The 26,540-nt window shown below is 37.1% G+C and overlaps 1 protein-coding gene across 7 annotated transcripts in view; it reads left to right on the top strand.

Annotated features, from left to right (window-relative positions):
- Positions 1-26,540, top strand: part of NRIP1 (nuclear receptor interacting protein 1) — a 258,524-nt gene that overhangs the window by 71,476 nt on the left and 160,508 nt on the right. For 3 of the 7 annotated variants that reach the window (XR_005019643.1, XR_005019644.1, XR_005019645.1), the window contains exon 4: positions 14,872-18,944. Coding sequence is in view for 3 of the 7 variants with exons in the window: in XM_036849600.1 (XP_036705495.1) it covers positions 15,230-18,700 (3,471 nt within the window). In the remaining 4 variants the exon portion in view is untranslated. Of the gene's footprint in view, positions 1-14,871; positions 22,182-26,540 lie in introns of those variants that run through there. The other 4 variants (XM_036849600.1, XM_036849602.1, XM_036849601.1 and 1 more) reach the window with 2 other exon arrangements.

The following is a 26,540-nucleotide window of genomic DNA, read 5'->3' as shown; positions in this document are numbered from 1 at the left end:
GGTAGCTCAGGGAAAGAGCTGCTTATGGAATTAAAACAACCAATGTCCAATTAACCCCTGTTTTGGTCAGTGTTTCCTACACAGTTTGGATAATTGGCATACTTTAGTTCCATCAAGGGAGGCAGCTGGTTTGTTGGTTAGTTCAGGCCCCTGGGAATAAGAAATCTGAAATTATTTTATCAGCTCTGTCCCTACAAACTCTCAGTGTGACCTTGAACATCTTATTTACCTCTTTGTGTCATTGGCTGTCCCCATTTGAAAATCGGAGATATGTGCTGGAGGTAGACCATACATGAGGTAGAGGTACTGTGGGAAAAGAGCGTTGATATGTGCAGAGGTCTTTAAACCACGGATTTAAAGGTGTAGTTTTTCTTACATAGTACTACTGCGGTATCTTAGGGATGCTGCAATTGCATAGAACAGAAGCCTACTCAACAAAGCTCAAGTACAGGGAGATTTATTAGAGGCATGTAGCAGGCTCTTCAAGAACCCAGTGACAGGAGTGCATTGCACTTTCTTGAAACTGGAAAACCATTCATCAACTCCTTGCTGTCTCTTCTCTCTCTCTCTTCCTTTTTGCTTTCCTCATCTCTGCTTCTCTCTCTGCACCTACTTCGTTCTTTTATCTCAGCATCCTGACTCCTCTGTATACTAATCTGTGAAATGTGGCCTATTAAAGCAACCCCAAAATGAAGGTTTTCAGTCACTTTGAATTACATATCCCAAGAGAGGAATGAATTGGTCCAGTTTAGTCACATTCCCAACATGGTCCATTCCCCTGGTTCTTCATGAAGAAAAGTCTAGGGAAGGAAAAATGATAGGTATCTTTTGTACATGAAATGAATGACTCTTTGGTTTAAGTAAACGTGTCTTACAAAATTAAAGAATTAATTAGCTAGGTTATTAAATTACCAGATCCAAAGTTTTTTTTTTAGTTTTACAGGATATATATAGAATATGTTCAAGCATTTAACAGAAAATGTCAGGCATGGAGATACAAATACCAAAGACAATACCAACTCTCAAGGAGCTTTATGTGGGGTGAAAGTGAAGAAAGTTTTTTTGAGAAAGTCCTCTGGTCTGGAGCTCCGTCCATAGAATAACGTTAATCTAATGCTTAGAAAATGCCAGGCATATTTCATGTAATAGAACATCTTGATGAGGTAGGTACTATTATGATTCTAATTTTACAGCTAAAGAAACGGAGCCCCAGAATGGATAGGTAACTTGACTAGAGTCACCCACTGACAAATGGCAGAGTGAGGAATCCAAAGACTGTTCTCTTAACCACTGTGCTTTGTGGCCTTTCTAATAAAAACAAGAGACAACAACAGACACAGATTTTAGAGTAGGAAAAGTAATCCAAAGTTCTCCAGGTGCTACAAAATCGTTTGCTTTACCAAATGCTTTCAAATTCACCATTGTTACAGTCTGTGGCAATTTAAACTAATAGGGAAAGCTGGAACTCAGAAGACCCTAAATTAATTTTTTTTAAATAAATTTATTTATTTACTTAGTTTTGGCTGTGGGGGCTAGTCTTCATTGTGGCATGCGAGCTTCTCATTGCGGTGGCTTCTCTTGTTGCCGAGCACAGGCTCTAAGCGTGCAGGCTTCAGTAGTTGTGGCGTGTGGGCTCAGTAGTTGCGGCTCACGGGCTCTAGAGCTCAGGCTTAGTAGTTGTGGTGCACGGGCTTAGTTGCTCCGCGGCATGTGGAATCTTCCCGGACCGGGGCTCGAACCTGTGTCCCCTGCATTGGCAGGCAGATTCTTAACCACTGCGCCACCAGGGAAGTCACCCTAAATTAATTTTGGATGAGCCACTTATTGGCCAATTAACCGATCACTCAATTGCTTGTTTGTTAAAATGTGAATGAAGGTAATATAGTATTAACCAACCTCAGGAGAAAAATCAAAGAAAACATATCTTGGCATTTCATTTGAGGAGGAGGTATGGCTTAAAGCACTTGGGGAAAAGCAGGGCTTTTTTAATGTATAGTAAACTCAGTAGGAGTCAACAGCCTGTGGTGGAGAACTCCCAGGAACATTTATACACTACTTTGGCCAGTCAAGAATTTATAAAGAATTGCATCTTTGCAGACTGGCACCCAGGTGCATGTGTCTTCCTTTGTTTGTCCTTTGCTAGACTCCTTCAACAGTGGAATTTAACTATCTTATCTAGACCTTAGCAAGGTGATGGACTTAGTCAGTGGAATAATGTTTCTAATGTTTGAAGGATAATTGAAGGATTAGCCTTGTTTTCTGTGGCCCCTCAAAGGACTAATGATCAGAGTAAAGGAGACAGATTATAGCCCAGGACAGGGAAGAATATCATACTACTGCAGTTGTGCAAATATGGAATGAGTTCTCTGAATAATGGGTAATCCTTGTTGAGTACCTGCTTTGTGCCCAGGCGCTGTGCTGAGCGCTATATGAGCACTGTCAGGTTTATTCCTCACAGTGGCTCTGTGAAATAGGTATTGGTTTTTTCACACTTAAAAATAGAACTTTCAAGAGTAGTTAACTTGCCCAAGGTCAGACAGCTGGCAAATGGAAGAGCCAGAAATTGAACCCAGAGCCATCTGATTCCAAAAGACACCACCTTGGAATACAATCCATGGTCACTAGAAGTTTTCAGAAATAAACTAGACGACCAGTGTTAGCCAATAGATTATTAAAGGTGTTTAAGCATTGGATGGGATGATTGATTAGGCAGATGACCTTTCAACTCTCTCCTAACTTTTAAATTGGTCTCATTATGTTTGTAGAATCTATTTGCCGTTAGGAAAATGATAGCTAGTGGTAGAGTCATCATAGGAAAATAGGTTTCTCTTCATAAAAATTAGCTGTTCTGCCATTGTTATACAACTTCCATAAATTTGTATTCCCAGTATTATGGAGGCTAGGATATTTGTCAGTTTAGCTTTTAAAACAAGTCATTAGTCCAAGTGAATAAAGTGTCTGCCCTAAAACCCCACAATATTTTATGATAGACAAGGAAGTTTGAATTGATAGTGTGATTACCTTAAAACAAATGCCTAAATAGCTTTTGGAGTATAGTATGATATATTTTGTTTTTAATATATATTAAAGGGTGTCTTATTGTACATTTTAGAAAAATGTGTTTTCAAACTTGTATCCATCTACATCAGAGTTAGATAGTTTCTGGACCTATATGACTTCTTAGCCTCCTCAGACCTGAGAAACATCATTTAGGTTTGATACCCTACCATGAAGCAAGTGGGGACCTGAAGCTTACCCCTTCAGTACAGGTCAAAGGAGTGAATTTCCTTGATTTTACGTTGCTGCTAACAGCAGCATGCAGATACGGAAGAAGTAGGAAAGGCAGGGCAATGACATGTTGACTCTTCTTGCATCAGTATTCCAGACCTGCTTGGATAATGTTTGTTTTCGTTGAATTGGTTTTTAGATTTTCAGGTATAGGCTTTTAAAAGTAATTTGATCGCTTTCACATATTCTAATTGAATCACTTTATGGCAGGATATTGTTTTTATTTAGCCAGCCACAGTAAAAGCTCATGCTTGAAGCTCTTCAGCAAATACAGGTTCAGATGAAAAAGATCGTCCTAAGAATAGCTTTGGCCAATTTGATTTAATCTTTTTTTTTTTTTTTTAACTTTGGGTTTATTTATTTATTTATTTATGGCTGTGTTGGGTCTTCGTTTCTGCGCGAGGGCTTTCTCCAGTTGCGGCAAGCGGGGGCCACTGTTCATCGCGGTGCGCGGGCCTCTCACTATCACAGCCTCTGTTGTTGCGGAGCACAGGCTCCAGATGCGCAGGCTCAGTAATTGTGGCTCACGGGCCCAGTTGCTCCGCGGCATGTGGGATCCTCCCAGACCAGGGCTCGAACCCGTGTCCCCTGCACTGGCAGGCAGACTCTCAACCACTGCGCCACTAGGGAAGCCCTGATTTAATCTTTATTGCACAATTTAAAGGGTTCAAGTTGTTTGGTGTATGATTATTATATACTTCAGTGATTGATTTTTCAAATGGACAAAGAGAAATAATTTCTCATTTGTGGTTAATATATGATACAAAGTTAATTCATAAAGGCTTCCTTTCCCCATTTCATTATAACTCTTTTTTAGGAAGAGTTTGATTTGTCTGATTTTAGGGATTAAATCTTTCAATGTGATACTTCATTTCTTAAATACATCTCCATTGTAAGAAAATTTAACCATGAAATATTTTAATGTAAGTAGATTTTATTCAACTTCCTGTGGAGTGAGTAGTTTGAGAGAGGAAAATGGTGAAAAGCTTTATGATACCAGAATTTTGAAACATTTGCTCATTCTTGTCTATGGTCTGTGGGCATGTTATGTCTTACAAACCTTAGCCAGGAAGACACTGGTTAAAGGAAACTGAATGAATATGATCATTTTTTAATGAACAGATATTAAAGTAAAGACCCTCATAAATATTTACATCTTGTATTTTTCTAGCAGAATACTAGTCACACATGTTTTCCAAACCCACAGAACTTCCTGCATAGAATAAAATACTTCATTGCTCTTTAATTTTTTAATTTTTTTGGTTAATTTATATTCAGAGAGGGGGATGATGTCTTGAATTTGAAACCAAACATTATAAATACCATTATTACATCATTTCAAATCTTAAGGTACCTTAGAATTATGGTACACCCCGCGTTTTATAGTCTGAGGCTCTAGGAGTTTGACTTGTTGCATGTCCTACTGGAAATGCTGTCTCTGCCAGGTGCTGGGATGTAAGGTGACAAAGACGTAATCCTTGCCCAGAAGGAGTTTACATTCTAGTTGAGGGCTGTGCATAAACAATGCAAAATACAGTCTTGTGATGAGATGATTGAAAGATCTACTGAGTGCTGTGGAGTCCCAGAGATGAGAAACTGTCCTCAGCCTGTATAGTTCAGGGAAGGCTGCCCAAGGAGGAGGGAGGGAGGTATAGCCCTCAGCTGAGACTTACAGAATAGAAAAGATATCTTATTCCTTTAGCTTGATTGTGGGTAAGTGGAGCAGCTTTTAATTCTTATATATTTTATCAAATGATGATGATGGTAGGGATTGTGTGGGTGAAGAGGTAGGGAAGGACACTGAGCAGAAGATTCTTTTCTTTTTATTCTACATCACCTTATTTTTCCCACTGTTATGTCTTACTCATATCCTCATGTGTAATGACAAGAATTTAAATATAAAACAAATTATTCATTTTATATAAGTGCTACAATTGAAAGTGTGATAACTACCAAAACAATAAAGCAAAATATAAATAGAGGAAATACTGACATAAGAATTTAAGTAATTGATACTGGAGTTGAACAAAGTACTGAACAGACAAGTGTCAGTATGGTATATACGTGCCAGTCCATGTGTCATCATTCTATCTCCACCAGAATAAAAAGAAAGAGAACAAGAAAAATGATGTATATAATAGAGATTCTCACAAAGCTAAAGTATTTCATTTTTTGGTGTTAAAATAATTTTATTAAATAATGCTCATAGTAGATAGTAGTAATTGCTTCTGATGATCTTAATTGCTAAAGTAAAGGTTGTTCTGAAATATTTTTGGTCCAGTAAGTGAAGTCAGGAAGGCACAGACCTATGTGACCTAGACTGTTCTTCCTGCTTCTTCTCCAGCTCGTAGGAGCCTCTTCTAAAGCCTCCTCACTACCCACACTCCAGTCTATAGCTGAGTGTCAGGTGCCACGGCAAGGGCCATGCAGACCGTCCCTGCTCATGGACTGAACGTGCCTGACACCTGGGTAGCAGGTCTCAGATCGGCAGCCACTGGCCATAGTTCCTAAGATTATTACTTCAGACGTTTGCTTCTGTGTGCTGATGAGCAAGAGAGACGTTGTGGAAAGGTATGGGTGGTAGTTTCACAATCAAAATGAAACCACTTAAAGTAAATAGCCTACTGACAGTGTGCCGGTAGCTTCATCTCCCTAGTTGAAGAACGTATTTTAACACGTTACTTGTTGATGTTAACGTTACCTGTCAATATTTAAAGACATAGAAATTCTCCAGGTACATTGTGCGTATTCTTGTTGTTTTGCTCATTAATCCCCTGGGGTGGGAGCCTGTTAAGTTCATTGACCTCTTTCTTCCCTTTACACATATCAGCACTATGTCTCTCTGTCCGTGGATTGTGTCTGTAGCAATACTTCTCTGCCACAGACTGACTAAAACCCTCAATCTAGAAAGCTTTGTGTTCTGGGCCATTATGGGCAAGCGTGGTGTCATAATGTTTTTATTATTTCTGGAAAATCAAGTCAGAGTTCACACACAAGGCAGCACTTTCACCCAGGACATATTTCACCCAGAACATATTTATTCATTGGTAAGTGATTCCTCTAAATAGACTTTAATATAGTATATTTTACAAGGAATTCTGTTTGTTTTAAACTAGACAATATGTCAGTAGATTTTGTGATCAAAGTTTGATGTACAAATGGGTGCCCATTACTGGTAATTTTGATATACCCTTGGTCTGCTTCTGCCTGGTAGAGGAAGTTCCATTTTCAGTGGTATTTAATTTGATAAATTTTTTTTTCCTTTTTCCTTTGTTATCGAGAAACTAGCAGACCTTCTAGGATAGGATAATTCTGGTATTTTCATTCCAACCTACTTAATTCATCAAAAATAATTTTGCAAAATAAAAAACTGATAATTGAGAACATTTACATGTTCATGTATCGTAATTTGCAAGTTATATCAAGTTGCAGCAGGTGATGCTTAATTTAACAAGGAAGGCTTTTATATTATAAATTTACCCCAACAGCATTATGCATTCTTAAAAATAATTTCTTGGTCAGAATGCTTCAGTAAGCACATTCATCATATAACTCTTGGTTTCATAAATGTAATTTAAGATAAATTAAGTATCTTGTTTGAGCAGCTGAAACAAAAGGCATGGTTTTGTTAGATAATTATACTATTCAATAATATACTCCATTAAGAGTCACTTTCATTGCTGCTGTTGATAACCAAAGTTTCTTCGTATATGTATAATTTGGAAATTATCATGGAAGACTATGGACACATTGTAAAGTTTTTTTGGTTGAACCAATTTTTAGCAGTTAGATCTGTGTATTAGGGAAGAAGTGACCCAAGACGTTGAGAAATAGACAGTTTGCATTTTAGCTGGTACAAAGGCTTAGAGGTGTCGGGGAGCATGGTCGATTCAGGAACCTGTAAGTTAAATCAGTTTCAAAGTTGTCACGTGGCAAGGATCAGTTATAACAAATGAATAAATAAATACCCAAGAGTACACACACATATAAACTCATGATTCTGAAACATACGTACACTACTCTCCTTTCTTACTCTGTGATCCAGTACAACATTTTTAGTAGAACATACTTTATAACAAAAAGCACATAAAGATCTTGTCTTCAAAGATGGGGAACATTTTGAAAACAGAGTGTACCCCTGTGAGTAAATGCAGAGTGTCTGGTAAGTGTACTAAAAGCCCCAGGATCAATGCCAGCTGTTACATCAGTTCTGTTGGTAATCTTTCTTACTGATCTATGACCTTGACCTTGTGTTTATATTTGTATGTCAAATCTATTTTAGGGCTAGGGAAACTATAGTTGAGTTTAATAGGATTTATGCTCCAGTCTCAAAGGATGTTCATATATATATATATATATATATATATATATATATATATATATACACACACACACACACACACACACACACACACACATACACATATATATGTAACGTGTATATATATATATAGATGTAGAGATATGTATATATCTATATATATACACACACATACTATAAACACTCAAACAATTCCAGGAGAAGGAAGCACCATTTTCCATTATATTTCATATTTTGATAGAGATTGGAAATCATTATGCTTTTCAAATCTGATAGAAAGCACCAGTTACTTTGAAGAGCTATTGGAAAAGGTTAGGAGAAGCTCTACCCTGTTAGTTTTATGTTTAAACCCTTTTTTCCACACTTACGTGCCACCAAAGAATTTGTTAATAATTATTTTGTGTTTCTTCAGAGAAACTATTGTTTAACTGAAGGCAGTGAACAGACATTAATATTAATGTTGAGTATCACAGGTATTCTTTATCATATAATAATTCTCTTCCTGGATTTTTAAAAATTACACTTAGAATTTAATTTTATTTAAAAATATTCTAGTTTCTGTGTTTTCAAGATAATGCAGCACAGCATTCATGAAGGTGTTCCATTTTGGAGTGGAAATTGTTTGGCAGTTAAGCTCTGTCTCTAGCTCCTTTGATTCTGTGAGCCTTTTTAATTTAAAATCTCTAACTTCATACTCTTAACTTTGATTATAAATTAAATTTTTATGTAAACTACAGAGGCAGAATAAAATGGATAGTGGACTTACTGAATCTGATTCATAGACATAAGCCTTTTGAGAATAATTCAGAACAAAGAAGCTCTTCTTTATTTCACTGTATCATTTATAGGGGATACTTGTTTCTGTCTCCAGGGTAATGTTTTTTACCTCTCGCATGCATTTGTCTATGTCATCAAGGGTCTTAAATCTTTACTGTTGCATTTTATTCAGTATATAGTCATTGAGAGATAAGCAAAAGCTCCAGTTTGAATATAAGCTCATATTTAGCTTTTAAATAAACATCTGTTTGAAATTCTGTGCCCCAGTAAAGAAAGTAGTGAAGATAAACAACTGGGGGATTGAATGGGTAGGGTGTATGGCTATTTCAAAATCATTTCCTTCCGCTAGAATTCACTAAAAAGACGATAGAACATACTGGTCAGGGCTATTTCCACAACTTTTATGACAGCCTGTCATCTTTCTGGTTAAAATGCTTGTCATTTTTATCAACTACAGTTTGATAAATTACTTAGAATCATAGAAATAAAATTTTAGAGTTGAAGAGGTCCTCAGATACATATGTCCTTCTGTTGAACACTCAAGTCAGTCAAGCACTAACGTCTCCTAGTGAGTCTCTTAATAGGGAAAGTGAGTGACACTATTTTACTCCTGTGGAAGCAGCTGACAGCAAGTTAAAGCTGATGGGCCTGGAAGGTAGGAGCAAATTTGCCCTTGGGCAAAAATATGTAAGTCCCTCAGGTTGCAATGGAGAGCAATCTGGGCAGCTGTTTTACTCACTACAGTGTCAGTAGCTTCTGTTACCAATCTCTGAAGAGTATTTACACCTAAAATGAGAACCCCTGGGACAGGGCCAGAGCTCTTGTGGTCTAATTTTAAATGTTAAGGCCCTCAGTTGAGCAAAATGTTTTCAGGTAAGTATTTTCTTGGCACCCATCAGGTTGAACATCTTTTGATAGATAATGCTACAACGAAAATTATCTTGGAATTTAAATTATATGAAAGGACATATACTAATTCTGATTTATTTTTCAAAAAATTAGAAGTATATTCTAATAAATGAAATACCAGGCCTCCTCCTTTACTATGCCCATTATTATTCCCAGCTGTAAAATGGCAACAATTGAACATTTCTTTTATTATTTTTCTTAACTTTTTTTCAAAAACTAACTTTTAATTTATAATAGAGGATTCACTATATTCTTCACTTTTCAGTGAAGTCCAGGACCATTATCTGAAATTTTACTTTCCTTTATTGTTCTATGACATTAAGTGTTGGGCTTTATATATTCTAACTTTTCATCGGCCCTTGGTTTAGAAAGCTAATCTCATCTATTTGCATAAAATGTTTGGTGTTACATCTTGATAAATTTTTCTTGGGTTTTGTTTTGTTTTTTTTTTTTCCTGTTCAGTTCCTAAAACTTTCTTTCAAAGTCTCACCTTGGAGAACACCAAGAGTTCTCTGAATCATTTACCTGGATTTGTTTTGCTTAAGTAAAAGTTTCAATAATTAGGACTTTTGAATCTTCTTAGTACTTACATATTTTTCTTCTAATGCTTACTGAAACATCTTAATGTTTGTCTTTACTTTTGCATAAAATTGCATCCCCAAAATACTCTACAGTGAAACTTAGGTAATATTGTCCAATAGGAGTAGCCTCTCAGTTCCTTCTGCATTTTGAGGAACCAGAGCCAAGAATCCAAATGCTCATTAAAGTGGCATTGCAGAAATACCTTTAAATTCAATACTCAAACAGGTGTTACTTGATAATGCAGAAGAAATTGGAGATTTCATGGAAACAATTGGAAGTCGTGAGGTATTCATTAGACATCATTTAAATAGCATACAAAGTGACTTCATAGATGTTTAATCATTGAAATGTGTTTTTAATGGAGAATTTGATTACCAGTGAGATACTGAATCCTTTCCTTAAATACAGCTAGAGAAAGACCTTTCTCATGTATTTTCAACCAAAAGTAGTCCCACATATAAGAATCCTATTAGATGCGTCCTTCATTTATCCAAGTAAAATCTTTTTACTTGGACTTTACCATTTATAAAAGTGTTTAAAAATTCAGCGAATTTTCCCTTTGCTTAATAAACCATTTCCAAATAGAAAATGTAAAACAGTACAATGGAAATATTTTGCTTTAGAGAATCAATATAACACCTATTTAGGAATTGTTAATATATGCAAATTATTTACAACTGTCTTTTATCAATTAAAGCGCTAAGAAAAAAGTTACATTATATTGAAGTCTTATTTTTCAAGTTCTTTTTTTTAAATGTAGCTTTTTAGAAAAACATACTTTAAATTCAAGCATTTTACTAGATATTTCATTAAACCAGTCTGCGTATTGAAACTTGGATCTTTGCCAAAATCTATCTATGCATATGGCCAAGACTGCATGAAATTCATTTATGGTTTAGTTTGATTTTATTATTATTTTTAATAATTCTGTCCTGCCACAACAATAATTCTTTTTGCTGCATGCTAGTGGACCAATAAAATCTCAATTTTATTAAACTTAAAGATATTTTTATGCTTATAAACAATTTTATATTAATAATAGGAAGATTTCATTTATAATTTTAACACTGTAAAATGGTTATACATGAATTTTATTAAATTATCTTGAAATGCATTAACCTTTGGTATACAGTCAGGGTTCTTTGAACCCAGTTTTAGTTTGAAGTTGTTTGTTTGGTAGGAAGGATTGTATTATATGACTTTTATTCTTTTTTAATGTTTCAATGAATGTGTTTTCAATAGAAAAAAACATTATATCTTGTTATTACCATGTGTATCCATTGGAACTTTTTATAACTCTAACATACATTATGGAATCTTAGTGATCTTATTTTTCCTGTATCTTTAATCATTTTGCCCTTTTATCATTTTGGAAATTAATTCATCATTTACTTCCAACTGTATGATATAAAGACTAAAATTATAAGCCAAAGGAAGTTAATGAAAGTGCCTAGAAAGATGATGCAGTAGTGAAATATGTCATCATTATTGTATCATCTTCAGTTTTCTAATAGCATAGCCTGTTAATACTGTATTATCTTTCAAGAGTGTAAAAAAATGTTTGGAGATTATCTTTGTAGTCTTTCTATTTTGTTTTAAATTTGTAGTAAGTATAGTTGAGAATTCAGTATTTTTTATTTTCCATCCCTAATGTTAAAGAGAAGAAAGTTGGCATAGGAAGATGCTTCAATTAGATGAGTCACTGGATGAATGCGAAGAGACTGATAGTAGCATTCTATACATGATTGATGACGGTGACACTGAGTGTATAAGCAACATCTCGGACTGTTGTCTTCAGATGACAGTATCCAAGATGAATTTTCTCAAACTCAAGGATCAATGAGTGAACAATATAGTTCTTTTTCCCCCCAGCTTAATTGAGATATAATTGACGTATCATATTTTATAAGGTGTGTAATGTGCTGATTTGATATGCACATGATTACCAAAGTGAGGTTAGTTGACATATCCATCACTTCACATAGTTACCATAACAATATAGTCCTAAAGACAAAAAGGAAATACAGTATTTTCCTCCAGTTAGTTGCTTATCAGGAAGGACTTCATTCAGTATTTTGTGACAAGAACCTCGCCTGCCCTATCTTGGTTCTTTTATGATGTTGACACACCCACATTTTTTGAAACAGAAGTGTACAAATACACACGGCTGGTGTGTAACAAGAGATTGGAAGGAAGTAGATGACATGAAAATGACATAATTCTTTGGATTGATCACTGTAATTGGTACTAATAAATCTAAAAATAAAAAAATATTTTGCAATTCCGTAACAAGAAAGATTTCTGTCCTTCTTTCCTCAGTATAATTTTGAGCTGTCCAAGTTTTCCAAAGTAACACATTTTGAATTATACAAGTACAAGAAGAAGACTCAGAGGTGATGATTAAGCTAGAACCTTTTAGACATGTATTTGAAATCTGGAATTGGTATATACAGGGTATTTCCAGGTTCATGCATGACAGTAGTTGAGCTATCAGTTCCAAAGTACCTTGCCCATTTCAGATATGTTATCCTTCAAAACCAGGAAAATATAGAATTAAGAACTGGGTTTGCTATGTGTAAATTCTTATTAAAAATTCTAACGAACATTATCTCTTTATTCTTCTGTAAATTATTCATAAGTTGACCTAAGTAGTGATGAAATGTTCATTGGACCCAGATGGTAAATGGTGATGACTGTTTTTCTTGGTATACTGAGGGTTAAATGAATTCATTAAAATTATAAAGAGCTGATTTTGATTTAGACTGATAATTCCAAAATCAAAATTAAGTCATTTCTTGGTATAATAAATGTTACACTAAATTTTTTGTTAAAACCAGAAAATCTTTTTCTAAAAATTTTATGGAATCACCCTATAAAAATGACAGCTAAGTTGAAATAGACATTGTTCAGTCAGCTTTTAATTTATCACTGGGTAGGTTTTATTTTTTTCCCATTCACATACATATATATGTATGTATTTTTAGTGTTCATTAAAGAAATCTTTCTTCATTTTGCCTGTCATGCCTACTAACCTAATGTTTAAAGACAGGCCATTAATGTATTTTAGTTTCTAAACTGAATTTTTCCTTCTAAACCTCATGAGAGTTGCAAAATTTGTGAGACCTTCATTTGAATTCTTTTTCCTATTTTTTTTCTGCTCCCTCAGTACTTTTACTCCCCCTTTGGTCCTTCTTACCTTCCATAAACCAAATATTTTGGATAATTCTTTTTCCCTTTCCGCAGAAATCACTTAACAAGTGTTTGCTGTACAAGTCAAGTCTCTTCCTTATTTTGTTTATGAAGAGAGTATGGAATATTTTTAAATGGACATGTATACAAGCTCTAATATTTAAAATCATTGTTGAAGTTAAAAATAAACCAGTAGATCCACTGACAAGCTAATGAATCACAGTATTTTGTAAAATATTCCAGTTGTTAAATATATTGCTTGCAAATCTCCAAAAAAGCCTAATTTTTAAATGTGTGTTGACATTTAGGTATTTGTAACTGACTGTACTCAGGTAGTGCTCAAGACTTGGCAGCATTCTTAAGTAATATGTATGTAAAATCAAGTAAGCCAATTATATGTCGGTGATTCAAAAATAATGTGGTTGGTTGCCTTTCCACTGAAAGAAAATGAGTCCAGGTTAATACTAGCTTTAAATCAAACGATTTTAACCTTAAAAAGTTTTAGAAAAAACAGGTTTCTATGAAACGCTCTTTTTCTTCTTGTTCATGTAATTGGTGCTGTTTATAGAATTTTCTTTTCAAAGAAATTAATGAAAAATAACCACTTTAACTTAGAATTTTCTGAGAACGATTATTCCTCTTTCCTTCAGATCTATTCTAAATTTGGTTCTTGCCCACTCTTCTACAGGATGATGTGATAGCTTAATGTAAACACATAGTTACACTTTTATGTGTTACAGTACCCACATTTTCTAAACTAAAAATTGGTGCAAGTACCCTAATACATTTTTTTTAACAATGACTTTCATTTTTAAGTCTTTTAAAAAAATTTTTTCAATCACATGTAACATTTTATCTATCCTTATTGATAACAGTGTCACACACAAAGAAATAGCATGGGTAGGGAGGAGGAGTATTTTATTATATATTAGGAACATTCTAGAAACTTAGGGTTATAGATTCACCTGTAACCTGTATTCTGCATCTGCTAGGGATGGACCTCATTTAAAAAATTCTGCATGGAGCACGTGTGTGGGGATTTTAAAACAGATACGTTAAGCCTTTGATAGACCTGCAGGAGCGTCTGAAGGATCACTCTTCTGTTTTTAATAAGTCATGGTAAGAACTAGGGGTGAATAAGCTTGTGATGATATGTAAACGTTTGTGAGTATGACCAAGACTATCACAAGTTGCACAGGCCTACAAAAGAATCTTATACTTGTTAGGGCTTCCAATTCTTTGAAAACGGAAATTCTCCAGATCACTTATGGGATGTCTGATGTTTGGGGGATGATATCAGAAGTGAATCTGTTGTGTCGGCCTCAACCTCACATCAAACTCGTTAGATGAGTCCATGTCACGTGGATCTCTTTTCCTTTTTCGATACTTCTCTTGTTCCTTCCTAAGCTCCTCATAATGTAAGGAAGCTCGTTCTAGCCCCTCATAGAGCTGTGGTGCTACAGAAAAGACTTAGCATTCACATCACTTTGCAGAAAGGTGTTTATGAAAACTCAGAAACATGGTGGACTTTTGAAGACAGTTATGTAACATTAAAGTATTTTCTCTTCTCTGATTGGATCATTTTAACAATATGGATTAATCCATAGGATTTCCAGTAGAGATTTCTAATTTAATAGGAATAACAATAACATAAATTACTAAAGAAGTGACTACAATGCATATATCTGTATATTGTATATATACACTTAGAAACTGACAAGTGCTGTATTTTTCTGCTTACAGGTATCACAGCATAATTCTAATGCTTCACCTCCTTAACTATTTTTTATTTATTTATTTTATAGAACACTGATGTTTGCATTTATTGTGGAACGAAAGGTGAAGAAGGAGAAGCAGTACCTTCGCTAAGGATTCTGTCTGCTTGCTGCTGCAGACCTGTGTGTTGAGGAATTCTGCTGCTGCTTCTTGCTTGGGAGTTACCAACTCTGCAGTCAGGCTGCGTTGGGAGTCCGCCTGCCTTTTGTCTCGTCATTGCCAACCAGCAGACCAATCCCGGTCGGAACGGAACAGTACACCTCTGTCTAATTACTATGGAAGGTGAGAAACCGACATTCACTAATTGAAGTTACATCTCACTCACCCACAGAACACCATTCTTCAAAGTGAATAGAAACCAAGCCTTTGTGAACACTTCTATTGAACATGACTCATGGAGAAGAGCTTGGCTCTGATGTGCACCAGGATTCCATTGTTTTAACTTACCTAGAAGGATTACTAATGCATCAGGCAGCAGAGGGATCAGGTACTGCCATCGACAGAAAGTCTGCTGGCTGTAATGAAGAAGATCAGAACTTTAACATTTCTGGTAATGCATTTCCCACCTGTCAAAGTAATGGTCCAGTTCTCAATACACATACATATCAGGGATCTGGCATGCTGCATCTCAAAAAAGCCAGACTCTTGCAGTCTTCTGAGGACTGGAATGCAGCGAAGCGGAAGAGGCTGTCTGATTCCATCGTAAATTTAAACGTAAAGAAGGAAGCTTTGCTGGCTGGCATGGCTGACAGTGTGCCTAAAGGCAAACAGGATAACACGGTACTGGCCTCTTTGCTTCAGTCGTTCAGCTCTAGGCTGCAGACTGTTGCTCTGTCACAACAGATTAGGCAGAGCCTCAAGGAGCAAGGATACGCCCTCAGTCATAACTCCCTAAAAGTGGAGAAAGATTTAAGGTGCTACGGTGTCGCATCAAGCCACTTAAAAACTTTGCTGAAGAAAAGTAAAGCTAAAGATCAGAAGCCTGACACCAGTCTCCCTGACGTAACTAAGAACCTCATCAGAGATAGGTTCGTAGAGTCACCTCATCATGTGGGACAGAGTGGCACAAAGGTCATGAGTGAGCCCTTGTCATGTGCTGCAAGATTACAGGCTGTCGCAAGCATGGTGGAAAAGAGGGCTAGTCCTGCCACTTCACCCAAACCAAGTGTCGCTTGTAGCCAATTAGCATTACTCCTTTCAAGCGAAGCCCATTTACAGCAGTATTCTCGAGAACACGCTTTAAAAACACAAAATGCAAATCAGGCGGCAAGTGAAAGACTTGCTGCTATGGCCAGATTACAAGAAAATGGCCAGAAGGATGTGGGCAGTTTCCAGTTCTCAAAAGGAATGTCGAGCCATCTTAATGGTCAGGCAAGAGCATCATCAAACAAACTAACGGCTAGCAAAAGTACAACATTTCAAAATCCGATGGGTATTGTTCCTTCTCCCCCCAAAAATGCAGGCTATAAGAACTCACTGGAAAGAAGCAATGCAAAACAAGCTGCTAATAACAGTTTGCTTTTACATCTTCTTAAAAGCCAGACCACACCTAAGCCAATGAACGGACACAATCAGAGTGAGAAAGGAAGCCTTTTTGAGGAGGGCAGTACACCTACAACGATTGATGAATACTCAGATAACAATCCTAGTTTTACAGATGATAGCAGTGGTGATGAAAGTTCCTATTCCAACTGTGTTCCCATAGACTTGTCTTGCAAACACCGAATCGAAAAACCAGAACCTGACCGCCCTGTTTCTCTGGATAACTTAACTCAGTCCCTGCTAAACACTTGGGATCCAAAAGTCCCCGAAGTAGATATCAAAGAAGATCAAGATACCTCAAAGAGTTCTAAGCTAAATGCGCACCAGAAAGTAACCCTTCTTCAGTTGCTACTTGGCCATAAGAATGAAGAAAATGTAGAAAGAAACAGCAGCCCTCAGGAACCACACAGTGATGGGACAAAGTTCAGCACACATAATTACACGCGGACTTCTGTCATAGAAAGCCCTAGTACCAGCAGGACTCCTCCGGTGAGCACTCCACCGTTACTTGCATCCACCAAAGCCGAGTCTCCCATCAACCTTTCCCAGCACTCTCTGGTCATCAAATGGAATTCCCCACCGTATGCCTGTGGCCCTCAGTCCGAAAAGCCAGCGAATACCGCATCGAACCACTTGATGGACCTTACAAAAAGCAAAGAATCGCAAGGGGAGAAACCAGTCCAAACTGAAGGCACGCAAAACTCTGCCACTTTCAGTGCCAGTAAACTGTTACAAAATTTAGCGCAATGTGGAATGCAGTCTTCCGTGTCGGGGGAAGAGCAGAGACCCAGTAAACAGCTGCTGAGTGTAAACACAGAGAAACCTACAGGTATGACGGATAGACTAAATAGCCCTCTGCTCTCAAATAAAACCAATGCAGTTGAAGAAAATAAAGCATTCGGCAGTCACGCAACAGGTCCTGAACCAGGACTCTCTGGTTCTGAAATAGAAAATCTGCTTGAAAGGCGCACCGTCCTCCAGTTGCTGCTGGGGAACCCCAACAAAGGGAAGCCCGAAAAGAGAGAGAAGATGCCCTTAAGAGATGAAAGTACTCAGGAACATACAGATAGAGCTTTAAGTGAACAAATACTGATGGTGAAAATAAAATCTGAGCCTTGCGATGACTTGCATACGCATACCACAAATGTGCCCTTGAGCCACGACGCTCAGGGCGCCCCCTTCTTAGGCGTGGCTCCTGCCTTGCCGGGAAGCACAGCTGTCTTACCAGCATCCGAGGACTTCAAATCGGAGCCCGTCTCACCTCAGGATTTTTCTTTCTCTAAGAACGGTCTGCTAAGTCGACTGCTGAGACAAAACCAAGAGAGTCACCTGGCTGATGACCTGGACAGCAGTCACAGAAATAGTGAACTGACACTTCTAGAATCAAAGAATCTTTGCATGGTCCCTAAGAAAAGGAAGCTTCATACTGAGCCGTTAGAAAATCCATTTAAAAAGATGAAAAATAACATAGTCGATGCTGCAAACAGCCACAGTGCCCCGAAGGTGCTGTATGGGTCCTTGCTTAACCAGCAGGAGCTGAAGCTTAGCAGAAACGATCTTGAGTTTAAATATCCTGCCAGTCATGGTTCAGCCAGTGAAAGTGAGCACAGGAATTGGGCCAGAGAGAGCAAAAGCTTCAACGTTCTGAAACAGCTGCTTCTCTCGGAAAACTGTGTGAGAGATTTGTCTCAGCACAGGAGTAACTCTGTCGTCGACAGTAAAAAAAAAGGACACAGAAACAGTGTGACCAATAGCAAGCCTGAATTCAGCGTTTCTTCTTTAAACGGACTGATGTACAGTGCTGCTCAGCCCAGCAGCTGCATGGGCCACAGGACATTTCCATACCCAGGTGTAGGAAAGCCTCCTGTGAGCCCCCCTTTCCCTGAGCACTTGGGCTGCGCAGGGTCTAGACCAGAACCTGGGCTTGCGAATGGGTGTTCCGTGCCCAGTGAGAAGGGACCCATCAAGTGGGTTATCACAGATGTGGATAAGAGTGAGTATGAGAAAGACTCTCCGAGACTGACCAAAACTAACCCAATACTGTATTACATGCTCCAGAAAGGAGGCAATTCTGTTACCAGTCGAGAAACACAGGACAAGGACATTTGGAGGGAGCCTTCATCTGCTGAAAGTATCTCACAGGTTACAATCAAAGAAGAGCTACTTCCTGCTGCAGAAACTAAAGCTTCTTTCTTTAACTTAAGAAGCACTTACAATAGCCATATGGGAAATAACGCCTCTCGCCCACACAGTGCAAATGGAGAAGTTTATGGACTTCTGGGAAACATGCTAACAATAAAAAAGGAATCAGAATAAAATGTACCTGCCATCCGTCTTTGGATCTTTTTAAAACTAACTAGTATGAACTTGAGATCTGTATAAATAAGCGCATGATTTGAGAAAAGCATGGTATAAATTGAAACTTTTTCATTTTGAAAAGAATTGGTTACTGTGATGTTTAAATATGCATACTACTTCTTGCTTTACATTAGATGTCATGAGGAAGCTGCTGAACTAGCAATTGGTTGTTTAACACCTTCTTATGCATCAGACAACAACTGTGAGTAGCCCATGAATGATATTCTTTTTTAATCATAAATAATAGGCGTAAATTAAAATGTGAATCTCCACCCACAGTGGATTAATGCATTGCTGCCTTTATTAGGGTACTTTATTTTGCTTTTCAGAAGTCAGCCTACATAACACGTTTTTTTAAAGTCCAAATTGTTAAATAATAACTCCTTAAAGGATAATTACTGAATCAAAAAACCTAATACTGATTCATTTTTTCAGTTCAAAAACAAATTAGAAAAAAATATGCTTACATTTTTCACTTTTGCTAAAAAAAAAAAAAAAAAGAAAAACACATTTATTTTTAATTCTTGGAAGGGGTTTTGTGGTTCCTCAATGTGTCTGCCCCACCCCAATCCTTTTCAATATACTATATTTCTTTAAACCTTGTACTACTTAGTAAACATTGATTACAATTGATGGAAGTTTGATAGATCTTTAAAAAAAGGCAGATTTCCATTTTTGTATTTTAACTACTTTACTAAATTAATATTCCTCCTTTTACAGAATTAGGAAAGTTAACATGTATCTTCAGGTGGTTTCCTGAATAGTTGAAATAAGAAGTTGTTTTTAACAAGCAAAATGGCTTTTCTTTGGACAATTTTCACCATCTCTTGTAAAAGCTACTTCTCACCGTTTCTGTGGTACCTGTGAGTCTTATGACCAGGGTTTCTTAAGGTTGGACTCGGACCACCTGCATTAGAATCATCTGGAGCACTTGTTTTAAATTGCAGATTCCTAGGCAACATCTCAGATCTACAGAACAAGAATCTCTGCTAAGTGGACCTGGGAATCTTCCTTCTGCATCTTAATATACTCCCTAGGTGTTTTCTTCTGCACACTGAAATCTGAATTTTGAAAATTGAAACCATTGCCTATGACTTTTTCTCAACACAGGATTGTGAACAAACTACTTGATGCCTATATTTTCCCCAGTACAGTCACACATCAACTCAAAATTTGCAATATTGTACTTCATATATTACTGTTATGTCTTTGGAAATCGGGTTCAGAATACTTTTTATGACAAAAAAAAATCGGGTGGAGGGGACAACTTTCATATTTGGCTCAACATCTCAGGAAAATCTGTGATTATTTGTGTGTTCTAATGAGTAACATCTACTTAATTAGCCTTAGGGATGGAATAACAGGGCCACTTACCAAACTCAGGTGATTCCAGGATGGTTTGGCAACTCCTCCTGAATACATCCTTAACTTCTATTAAAACCGTCGTCCTAAGAACAGTGCTGACAAAGATGAAAACATTTATTTCAAACCCAAGAAAGGCACTGAACTCAGATTGACTAAACAAAAAAGTACAAAGGGCACATATACATGACAGATTTGTACGCAGTCACTCCATCGGATCTGTTATTTTAAAATAGTGATTAAAAGTAAACATTGATGTTTTCTTGGAAGAACTTAATGTATTATTGAGCCGCATGGGGTTTCTATCTTGAAACAAGTCCATGCTTTTCAGTTCAGTTTTTACAATCCACAGTTCTTTCAGCAGATATTTTTGGTTTTAATTGTGAACTGAGTTATAGCAACTGACCTATCAAAAAATTGTTATATAATCGACTACTAATTAGAAGGAAATCTGTTTGAAATTGTTCTACTTGAGGTTGTTTCTAAGATTTTTATATTAAAAATGGGCGTTATTTCCTAATATGATCTAAAACCCTAAATGATTATTTTTTTTTCTCAAAATAATTTGTAAATAGTTACTGGATATATTATAAAATAATAGGAGTGAATATTATGCTACATCATGAAAATTCCACTGGCCAGTGAAGATATTCAGCTCCATCCCGTCTTTATTCTGTGACAATCTTATTGTCTACACTGTATAAATAAGCTTTTAAACAAGTCATTTTTTTCTGCCATTGTGAAAGGTCTGGAGCCTTAGAAGTATGCTAGAAAAAAATATTGATACTCCCCCTTGGTTAGGGGAAAATGGGCTTTTACAAGGGGGTGAAATTTAGGTCAGGAAAAAGAACATCAAGGGCCAGCGTTGCTTTTTTTTTGTTTCTTTGGTTGGTCAGTTGTTTTTTTTGTTGTTATTACTGTTGTCAACAGTCAAAGAAACGAAGATATGTCATATATAAATAAACATGACGACCAAGAAAGCTGTTCTGATTTACTAGAGTGTCCCCAATTTGAGTTTAGTATGATTTTAAAGAAAAGCGGTGAGAAAGGGCCTACATCCATAAATGCACTTCATTTATGCATATGTAGATACAAGGATGCACATATACACATTTTCAAGGACTATTTTAGATATCTAGACAATTTCTTCCTAATAAAGTCATTTGTGAAAGGGTACTACAGCTCTCATTGACATCAGTAAGGTAGCATTACCTGTTTATTCTCTGCTGCATCTTACAGAAGAGTAAACTGGTGAGAGTATATATTTTATATATATATATATATATATATATATATAATATGTATATATATATATATTGACTTGTTACATGAAGATGTTAAAATTGGTTTTTAAAGGTGATGTAAATAGTGATTTCCTTAATGAAAAATACATATTTTGTATTGTTCTAATACAACAGAAAAGCCTTTTAATCTCTTTGGTTTCTGTATATTCCATGTATAAGTGTAAATATAATCGGACAGGTTTAAAAATTGTGCATGTGTGTATACAGTTGCAAGTCTGGACAAATGTATAGAGTAAGCCTTTTATTTAAGTTGTGATTACCTGCTGCATGAAAAGTGCATGGGGGACCCTGTGCATCTGTGCATTTGGCAAAATGTCTTAAGCAGTCGGATCAGATATTCATCCCAACATAACAGTATTCCATTTCTGGACATGACTTCCGTGGTTTAAGCTTTGTGAAAGAATGTGCTTTGAATCCAAGGGTCTTAAAACTTTTTAAATCAAGTCAACCACTTTTCAACATAAAGAACTCACACAACTACTTTCATGAATTTTTTAATCCCATTGGAAACATAATAATATACCAGGAGTATTCCAGTGTACTGGAATACAGGCACATTACCATTCATGGTATGAATTCTGGGGTTTACACAACCAATTTTGATGCGATATGCTCAGTAATATAATTTGTCATTTTTATTAGAAATTTAATTTCTTCATGTGATGTCATGAAACTGTACATACTGCAGTGTGAATTTTTTGTTTTGTTTTTTAATCTTTTAGTGTTTACTTCCTGCAGTGAATTTGAATAAATGAGGAAAAAAATGCATTGTCTCTGGTTTGAAATGATTGTTATTTTCTGGGCTGTCTCTGATTTTCAGGTTTTTCCATAAACATAAAAGTCTCTGGTCATGAAAATAACAAGTCTTCAAGAATGCTTTGCCCTTCTCAGAAAAATAAAGGGGAAAAAAAAGAAGGTGGCCTGCGAGTTAGTATATCTAGAGACAGGGCAACTGAAGCGTAGCTCAGAAAGACAAGCAGCCTATATAGCCTGTTCTACCCAGCCTTGATTCTGTTGCTTGGTGTGCAGCTGGATGGTCATGGATTTTTGAAGTGGGAAAAAGTTTGTACAGTGTTCAAAAGTAAAGTTGATTTGATATAAACTTGTTTTAAGATAGGATTTTATTAGGTTTTTATCCCCAAGTTTCAACAGGTGTTAAATTTATTTTTTTAAAAAGTCTCCAAACGTTTTGCAAAAATGAATGTGTGCGCTTGCACACATGTGTATGTATACTATATGTGTATAGGTGATAAGTAGTTGAGAATGATAAGCAATGTCCATATGTAATAGGTAATAGAGACCAATTTATTTAGAAAAAGGAAGAAGAACTATACTTGTGAACTGACGGCCTGGGGTGGGGTGGGGGGGGGGTGGAGGGCATTATTGTTACAAATATATTAATAATAATTTAAGAGGAAGGCCTTTTCCCAAAGATCAGTTTCTATTTTCTGACACTAAAATAGGCCTATTAAAATTTCAAATTAAAATCTGAAAATTTTGCAGCTTCTCCCTAACAAGTTTATAAACACTGTCTAAAAAAAATACCCAGGTAACAGAAATACATACAGCTGTTCTACATGATTAAAATGTTGAAAAGTTACGCTCTGCTGTCTGTACAGGCACTGTCATCGGAACCGGAGATGCACAGCCATGTTTTGTTTCGTTTATTGATTTATACGGTAAAAAGGCGTAACAAGCTCATCATGTAATAAAATGAGGGATTTTTAAGAAGAAAACCACCCCAGTTAGTAACTCTTCTTGACTATAAGTTAGTGCCAATGACTTTAATATGGAAAGTCTTTCATAATCTAATCAGATTATGATCACCCACTCTGTGCCAAGTTCTATTTCAAGCTTGTTAATGTGGAAATCTCCTTTACAAAGCAATAATTTTGAACAAGTTTTCTCCTACCACTACTATCACTAAACTGTGACCTATTTGGTTACAGAAAATAGATTTTAAATGTTAAGCATGACATTTTTCATTTATTCCATCAAACTTAAGAAGTATCTGACGCTAGCACCTTGTAAGGGTTGGTGGAGGAATCTGTCGGCACAATTTAGCATTAATTTACTGCTACATTTCTCTAAATGGTTGGCACGATAATACTTACAACATTTTAAAGATGCCGTCTTCTTAGGTAAGTTAAAGACCCTTGCTCTAAAAAACCAGAGTTAATGTACTCTTTAGTTGGTAGCAGAATAATTGGAAATGAAATTCAAATCCCATAAACTTCAGTCCTGGCGAAGTGCTGCTGCACTTATGATGCCTTTGTTTGGGTGTCTAAAGGTAAATCCATAAACCCTTCCAGCAATAGCCAAATTTTAAAATATCAATAGTATACTTCTGTAGTCAGAAGAGGATTTTTCAGCCATTCCAAACAGTCCTTTTACAGCCTTTGTACTGACAAAGACCTAGACAGCCTTCTACCGTCCAGCCTTTGCTTTTACCAAACTTCATTGGGTAGGTGCTCTGAGCTTTAAGAAAAGTTTACAATCCTTTGGGACTGTTCATTTTGCTCTTTTTTGCTGATACGCATTCACCTCTGAGCACATCTGGAAAAGGAAATGGCCTAACGTTGTATGGGTTTCATAGCCCGTAGTTTTTGAAAGCTGCACCAGCGGGGCCCCAGAGTAGAGCTTTGTTGTTGGTAAGTTTTCTGAGATTGTATTTTCCCTTAGCTAATTGATTTGAAATGGTAATTTAAGGATAGAACAGTGAGATGACTTCACTCTAATTAGAAAACTATAGATTTCTCCCAGGTTGCCCCTAGCGGCCATTGTAGCTAATCTTTCCATGAGCTGCAAATCCTTATAAGACTCGCAGCACCCAGTGGGATGTGCTAGCTGGCCTTGCTGCATCTGGTAGAGTGCCCTTTGACTTCTGGCCCTGCCTGCATTTTCACATTTTCAACTCATTCTCCCACCATCTAACACCTTTCTGCCCATCACCACCAATCATTCTAAGTGTTCAAAACCTTCCCAGTAGGAATTCAGTGTCCTGAGCACGTCTGCCTTCCTGGCATCACCTTCAACCGTGCGACATTCTCTGCCTAAAATACCTCCTTCCTTTGCCCTCACCTCCCCATCCGCAGCCTTGTAAATTTGTATTTACCTTCAAAACCTAACAAATACTGCCCCCTCAAAGAACCCTCTGCAGTTCCTCCAGGCAGTGTGTCCCTTAGCCCTCTGCAGTCCCGTAATGCTTTGTGTAGACCTCTCTCAATTTCACTCATTAGAGTGGTTAACAACATACTTTGTATTCCTTCTAAAGGCAAGAAGTGTGAAGTGTGTCCAAATCCTGATACATAACAGTGACTCAGTAAATGTGTGACCAGTCAAAGAATGAAGGAAGGTTGATTTCTCCCCACGCAAAAACTGAAAGGCTGCCTCCCCTTCCCTGGGCTGGGAAACAAAGTAATTTACAAGGTAGGGATACATCCCTTTCCCTGAAGCAATGCCCAGTCTCCCAGGCTACCTCTAGCCCTAGGGCTCATGATCTCCGTAGGCCAAGCCAGGCATTCTTTCTTCTGTCCTCTCTGATCTGCAGAGATGCTATCAGCTGAGAGATTCCTAACAAGAGGGGCTGGTTCTTGAGAATGGGAAGGGAACTTTGGGGGTTTTGCCAGTGTAGGTCTAATTGCCTGTTGTACCATATCTTCTTACAAACAGCAGTGAGCATCTTAGAATTTTTGCCTTTAGCAGGGAAGCTACCAACCCTTCCAAACATCACACTGAGATAGGCCTGAGGCAAGAATCCATGGTCTCTCCTGCCAATCATGAATAAGTTCATGATGCAGAGGGCTACACTCTTCCTGAACCATCCAGAATCAAACCCAAGCGGAACATGCTCTCTTGGTGGGTGTGGTACAACTAACTCCTTGATGATAAGACCCTCACCAGGGTAGGACCTGGATTTAGCATTAGGCTACTTCAGATCCTCAAGGAAATCTGAGTCCCTCCAGGTGTGGAAATGCAAGAGACCAGAGCCACAGATGAACTAGTCCACTAGCACACGTATTCACATTCATCAGAGGGCTTTGACAGTGGCAACTTACCTCGAAAGCCACATCAACAGGTTCTAAGAGTATCAGAAAAGTAATACACATGTTCAGTGATTCAGCAGGTCCTTAATAAAGGTGTGCTAAATCACTGTGACAGCAGAAGCTCATCTCTTTCATATGTGTGGAGGTGCACTGAGAGATGTTAATTTCCTTTTATTCTGATAACATAAAATTAATCTAATAAACTTTTTTTTTAAACTGTTGCATTTTATTTGTCCAGAGAAACCACATTTCGTGTTCCCAACCCCCAAGAGAAAGAATAAAGTCTTAGATGAAATCGCTCTTATCATATGTCCAAATGGCAGTGGAAAATCCAAATGTAGAGCATATTCAGGAGGAGGAGATTGGCTTTCAGTGGAGATGAAATAGCCCCCTTTCCCTAGCCAAGGACTGATGACTCATGATTTCTACCTGATATAAGGCCATGGGGAAGAAACATGGAAACCTCTGTCTCAAATAAAGGGGACATATTTAAGTGGATGTTTTATGTAATTAGAGAGATAGTGGAAAGAGCTAGACGTATTTAGAGGACAGAGGAGTTTGAAGCCCAGTGTCCCTAGTTTTCTAAGGAAGAGGGGACCTTCCCTAAGCTGTTCTCTTCCTATGAGCTCCTTTCTAGCTTAAGCGAATCAAGAAGACTTCTAATCTTAACCATATTAATAGAAAATAATCATACTCATACTCTCATCAAAGGTAAGGAGTTTCTTGTGAGTCTGGATATTTAAAATCAGGTGGGGTTTTTTTGTGTTGTTTTTATTTGTTTTTGGTTTTATTTTTTTTCCCCCAGCATCTCTTCCTACTTGGGTAAGGTTGTAGACTTGCAGAACTGGGATATGAGACCAGGGAATAGAGTGATAAGAAGCTTATGAACTTAACATTTCCCCTAAAACCAAACCAGACAGCAACCTAACAACCATCAAAGCATCATGCTTATTTACCCAACTGGCCTTAATGAGCAAAAAACAGTATTAAGGGTGAGGTGATCATGCTAAAGCTGTATTCCAGGACTCGCTTTTGCTCCAAATTGTTAACTGATAGTAATGCAAGAGAGGTTCCCAGAAGCCAAAG

This window comes from Balaenoptera musculus, chromosome 4 (assembly GCF_009873245.2).
Source record: "Balaenoptera musculus isolate JJ_BM4_2016_0621 chromosome 4, mBalMus1.pri.v3, whole genome shotgun sequence".
Lineage (NCBI taxonomy): Eukaryota > Metazoa > Chordata > Mammalia > Artiodactyla > Balaenopteridae > Balaenoptera > Balaenoptera musculus.
The sequence above is the reverse complement of the archived record's forward strand: the minus strand, read 5'-3'. Positions and strand labels throughout refer to the sequence as shown.